At 44.3% G+C, this 6,181-nt stretch overlaps 1 protein-coding gene across 1 annotated transcript in view; it reads right to left on the minus strand.

Annotated features, from left to right (window-relative positions):
- LMOD2 (leiomodin 2) overlaps positions 1-5,759 on the minus strand; it is a 7,615-nt gene extending 1,856 nt beyond the window's left edge. Inside the window, exons 1-2 of the mRNA XM_039860670.1 lie at positions 5,463-5,759; positions 16-265 (exon numbers count right to left, since the gene is read on the minus strand). Coding sequence (XP_039716604.1) covers positions 16-265; positions 5,463-5,735 — 523 coding nt within the window. The 5' untranslated portion in view covers positions 5,736-5,759. The remainder of the gene's footprint in view (positions 1-15; positions 266-5,462) is intronic.
- Positions 5,760-6,181: the final 422 nt, after the last annotated feature.

The following is a 6,181-nucleotide window of genomic DNA, read 5'->3' on the forward strand; positions in this document are numbered from 1 at the left end:
TGTTTTCTATTTGACTCTTAAACGTCTTTGGCCTCGAGTTGTCACAACTGACACTATCATAATTGACAGTTCCGTTAATACCTTGCTCGCTGTCCGTTGCAACTTCCTCTTCCTCGCTGGCCTCGTCCTCGCTGGCCTCTTCCTCGCTGGCCTCCTGCTCCTCCTCCTCCTCCTCCTCCTCCGTGTACACCTCCTCGGAAACCTCACTGTTACTTTCGGTGAAGATAAGCTCTTCTTCACTCTCCTCTTTGTCTTCTTCTGCAACCTGAAGAGTGTGGTATCATCGTTAAAGTCTGTCGCTCGTAAGCACACTTTTTAATTGTACAGAAGTAACAGGGTTTTATGTCATATACCTCAAAACTAACACAATGTTAGTTATATGTCAATTATATCTCAATAAATTTAAAAAAGAAAAGTAACGCATGGCAAATTATACAAAAATATATAAGGAAAAAAGTGACTCTCCTGTGTGACCAAGGTTAACTTCATTGCATAACTTTCAACGGCTTTTTCTGCAAGTATTCTTTTGTTTTCTTCAGAATAAATATCCAGAATGCAATGTGTTGAATTAAAATTTGCTATCATTTTGCCACTTTGAACAAACAAATTGGAACCTCAGCTTTGGAAAACCCTGGATGGATTTTTATTCTCTTAACTATCTAGTCTGAACTACTCGACTCCTAGTGAACTTACGACTTAGCAAATTCAACCCTCCCTTCTGGAATCACCCCTCCGACCTTGCTTCTTTCTCCATCCCAAACAAACAGATGATAACAAAAATATACAATATGTTAATAGGTTCCCTTTTTTAATGTTCAAAATTCTCCCCCGAATTTGTCTCCTATAGCAGATGCTGCAGGAGCCAAGCGCTCTCTGCCCGAGCCTGTCTCAGTACAGACAGAGGCAGGGGTGTCTTTTGCTCCTCCAAGATTTATCCGCGTCTGGAGTGGAGTTTGGCACAGGGTCTTGGAGACCCCACACCACCTGCGAGCTGAGCTGCTGCTGTGCCTGTCTTGCTCTGCTCTGGGGAAGGAAGCTGAGGGGACAGAGATGCTCTTCAGGCCAGCAGCAGGCCAAAACTCAGCTCTACGCCGAAAAACATTCAGGTCGCCCTTTTCAGCAAATAGGCTTGAAATCTCACTCCAGCACAGGGTTAAATGAGAGCTAGACTGCAGGAAAAGGTAATCGCCCCTGGCTCTAACTAGATTCTAACTGTAACGCGGAAAATCTTCAAGCGAGCCATTGCCTCACCCTGACAGTCTTAAATTATTTAGCTTGTATCAATAATGAAAGACTTTCAGGCAAACACAATTTCATTCTCTCTGTCTTTCCTGTTTATAGGACTCTGTACTAAGAAGCCCAACTGACTACTTCTTACTTTTCTTCTTGCTATTTTTTTTCTTTTTTATCTTTCTGATAAAAAAAATTGGAAATTGCTGACAGAGTTTGATTTTCCCTAATGCTATCTTTTTAGTCCTTTCTCTTTATCTGTCTCTCCCCGTCCCCAAAGCCTTGATTCTTCCCCCTACTTTGGCAACTTTTTTTTTTTTCACCCCGAGGACTCCTGCTGCCTGGGGCATGTGGAATGAGCTTTGGAAAACACTGTGCTTGTCTCTAGGTTTGTTTGCCCAGTTGCTATCACAAAATAGGCTCCAGTTATCCACTTGTTTGGAGTGGCAGGCACCAAGTGATGGCCTGGGGAAGGGGTCAGCCACTCCTGGGATGGCTTGTCCAGTCTTAATTTACTCCTTCAGGATCAGGAGGGAGAGGACGCTTTCTGTTGTATTGTGTGTGTAGTATTGTGTGTGTGTGTGTGTGTGTGTGTGTGTGTGTGTGTAACAGCCTTATTTCCATATTTGGAGGAAAGAAGCCTGTCTCAAAACCCAAGGTATACTGCCTTTGATACTACCGTTAAATTTTACCCCCTTTGGATTTTAAAAGACCTTTAGGCTTTATCTGCAAGGATGTTTTCCCTTCAAAAATGACCTGAAGAGATAATATGTGAAACTTTTATCCAGAAATGGGTTATTATGTAATATCTAAATGCCACTTCCAAAAAGCTTTCTATGACACCCCCTCAAATAATCCTTTTGATGCATTCTCACAGCTTCTACTTTTCCCAATAAAGTACCTATTTTAATGACTTGTCTGTCATTTTTCCCCCCAAGAGACTATTAGCAGGTTGAGGACAGAGATCACGTCTGTTTTGGGGGCCTAGTACAGTGCCCAGCCTGTAGCAGGGGCTCAGTAAATATTTGTTTAAGGAATGGATGTAAAATGACATGGGCTAACCACTGCCGAGTCAGGGCTAGGTCTAGGATAAAAGTCCTGACAGGGTTGGGTGGGGGTAAAGTGACCAGCTGTCCTGGTTTGCCTGGGCCTGAAAGCTATCCCAAGAAACAGGATTTTCAGTTCTAAAATCTAGATAGTCCCAGACAATCCGAGATGGTTGGTCACCCAAGGTGGGGGACATCTAAGATAGGAACACCAGAAGGAAGAAAGGTGCCTAGAGAAGGGAGGTGGAAGGACGTAAAAAACAATCTTTGCCTTTTTCTAAATTATTCTGGCACCAGGACACACTACCCTCTTCCAGATCTCCTATCCACCACTGCTCTGGAGTTACCGTCACCCAACGAGGATGGGGGTGGGAAGGTGGGGAGGGGGTGAGGCGGTGAGGTGTGGGGTGCTGAGGAGAAGGTGAATATTGGTGCACTTAGAAAATAAGGCAACAAAATAGGGTGGCCGACGGTCTCCTGGTCACCTCCCTGTCGTCATTACATAAACAATGAGACAAGAGGCTTGATTTTCGGTTCTGGTTCTGGGTCTACTCATAAAGAGCTTGTTAGTTTTAGACAAGTCACCTCTTGTTTGGGCCTGGGGCGTGGGTGTTGCAAAGAAACTACAGTATAGTTGAGTGGTTCTCAAACTGTAGTATGTGTCACAATCAATTGCAGGGCTTGTGAGATCACAGGATGCTGGGTCTCACTCTGAGTTCCTCATTCAGCAGATCTGGGGAGCCTGGAATTAGCAGTTCTAAGAAGTCCCCAGGAGATGCTGGTGGTTGGGCACCCACATTTTGAGAATCATGGGCTTCGTGCCAACAGAGCTTGGTTTGAATTTCAGCTCTACTTTAAAACCGTTAATCTCAAATGCATTTTTTAACCTCTCCTAGTCTCGATTCTCACATGCAACAGGTAAGAATTCGATGAAATAGTGTGTGATCTCATTGATACCAATGCCCGAGACCCAGCAGATACTGAAGCTAGGGGACGCTAGATCCCCCTGGAGCCACTTAATGTAGCTTAAGTTTGTGTGAGCCCAGGGGGGCAGAGGCTGTCATTCAACAGGAGTTGAACGTGATTTTCAAAAGCCTTTATACAGCCAGTAGCCTGATAACAAAGGCCCCCATCTCCTTCTCATGGTCCATACTGCACTGGTCTTCACTTATGCTGCCGCCCCCCGCTTCTCACCCATAAGCTGCTTTGAGCTTTTTCCTGTGATGGAAATGGGTTTACAGCCTCCACCAGCAAGCTTCTGCTCGGCACTCCTGTGACTACAGACACAGCTGGTGGCGGGGAAAGTGTAGTGGGATAAAAGTAAACTAGCGGAGAAAGGAATCAAAGTCCGTCAACACGGCAGCCTCCCTGATTGAGCTGATAAGCCGTTGGCAGGAATCAAAAAGAACCTTTGGCAGGGTCAGGCGGTTTTCATCGACAGCTCACGACAGGCTTTGCCCTTTGTTTCCCACCCATCTCTAGACATTATGACATTAAAATGTTTTTGTTGGGTTATTGTTACAATGGCTGTCTGTTCTGGATCTTCTGAAAAATGTTTAATTTTTTTATTGAGCAAATTTCTTAATAACTAATAAAAAGTTCAGACTTTATATATTTTATCAGGTTTTTGACACACATTCTCACATCAGGAAAAAGAAAGAAAGAAAGAAAGAGAGAGAGAGAGAGGAAGGAAGGAAGAAGGAAGGAAGGAGGAAGGGAAGGGAAGGAAGGAAGGAAGGAAAGGAAGGAAGGAAGGAAGGAAGAAGGAAGGAAGGAAAAAAGAAACTCTAAAAATCATGGTTGTGGAGGAACTGACCGGCCCAAATCCTAGCCTGTCATCATGTTCTTCCGCATCCCCTCCCCCTCGAGCCCTTCCATGCAGCCAGCCACCGTGGCCTTGGCAGACCCGGCCTGATCCCAGTGACCCTTCCTGTGATGATTGACATGGACAAAGCTCACACATATCTTGCTACAAATGTGGTCCACACACCCTATCATCAAGATCATCTAACAGTGCCTAGATTAGTACTGTGGAAGTCTTACCATTGGCTTCAGGCCATTATGATTTTAGATGATGCCTGTAGAGCACAGAGGTCTTAAACTATTGCTCCTGACCTACGTTCTTCCAACAAATTCAGAAATTTGTTATATTAACATTCTTATTGCTATTACTATTTTCCCAGAGATTAGTCTTTGAACTTCCTTTTGGTGATGATTTATTTGGCAAATTTAAAGTGACTGTTTACTGGGCAGAGAACAAGAGCTTAATAGACGTGAGCTCTCATCTAAGTACATTTCGGGGTCCCAGAATAACCATTGTAAAGTAGGAAGTAATCTTAGCGATCATCTGCACAGTTATGCTTAACCTGGATCCCCAGGTGGGTTTAGGATGCGTATCATCATTTTGAAATTCTATGTAAGAGTTTGCATATGTATGCACAAGCACATATACATTTTCTTAAGAAGAAGGTCCATAACTTACCAATATCTTAAAGGGAATTTTTAAACACACACACACACACACCTACACACACACACACACACACACCCCAACAACAACAACACTGGCTCCCTTTCCCTCAATGTACAGATAGGAAAGAGAACCTTGCAGAAGTGACTATCTGTTAAGGTCTAACAACATAGGGACAGAGCAGAGACTAGAAATAAGGTCCCCTGACTCTCAGGCCCATGTATTTCCCACCGCCCCACACTTCTTGGTGTTGGAATAAAAGAATTCTTTTTACCGTAGCCACCATCACAGTCAAAGTAACCAGAGTACCCACTTTTGTCTCTATAAACTTACTTAACTACCATACACACACACACACACACACACACACACACACACACACACACATGTCAGAAACATGCTATGCCACATCCCCTACTTAGAACTTGTTAGGCTTATATTTAACAAAATATTTAAACCAATGCCTTCCTTGTGAATTATTTTCCACTTGAAGATTCTATCTTTAGTCAATTATAGAAGCCCAGATAACAATTTTACATATTATGATCCTTTGGGTAGCCACAGCAGTTACATGACTATTTCCGCCTGAGAAAATTTTCAGTTTCAGGTTATAATGAAAGTGATGAAGACTGCAAAGTTAGTGATCACAGGTTCCTAGGTTTGGGGTGGGGTGGGGAGGGGCCGGAAGTAGCCAAAGAAAAGTCCCCGGAGCCTACCTTTCCACACTCCCCCAGCCTCTCCTTCTCCAGGAGTTTTTGAGACTCCTTTTCCCAATAGGCCATCAGTGCCTCTCTGCTGAATGTCCCCGTGGGGGTTTTCTCGGTCAGACTCTTTTGTCTTAGCCCCACGGGAAGGTTGCGATCAGGTTCAATGTCTTCCAGCTCCCTCTCTAGCTCCTTCAGCTCCTCAGCTGACAGGGAAGCGAGGAGTTCATCCTCATCGATGGATTCATATTTGCTAAGTCCTCTCCGGTAGCCGAAGGTAGACATGGTCCCTGCTTTGTCAGACCTGCAGGGAGCTTAAAGAACCAAGTATTCAAGGCAGCCAGAAGCAGGCAGGGAGGTGAGTGGGCAGGCTGGTCAGCAACTGGTGCTAGGAGTGGCTGCGATAGCCTTTTAAGAGTGGTGATACAGGGCTGTGACAATGCAGAGAGGAGTGAAAGCATAGGCTGTTTTAAGCATCAGACGTCAGCTAGACATTTGAACACAAAGAATGTCACATCGGTGGTGGATGGAAGTCTCGGAACCAGGAGAAATCATTAACACACTGGCCAGGGACAGATTTAGCTGAGCCTGATAGCTCATAAGGACAGGCAGAGAGTATTTCAGATAGGGAGAAACACAGTTTTTACTTTGTGTTCAAACAACAGGAGAATAAAATTTATTTTGAAAATGACTCGCTACCACCACTGTGGCCATGAAAAGATTCTTTCAGT

Source organism: Pteropus medius, unplaced genomic scaffold, assembly GCF_902729225.1.
Source record: "Pteropus medius unplaced genomic scaffold, Ma_sr-lr_union100, whole genome shotgun sequence".
NCBI lineage: Eukaryota > Metazoa > Chordata > Mammalia > Chiroptera > Pteropodidae > Pteropus > Pteropus medius.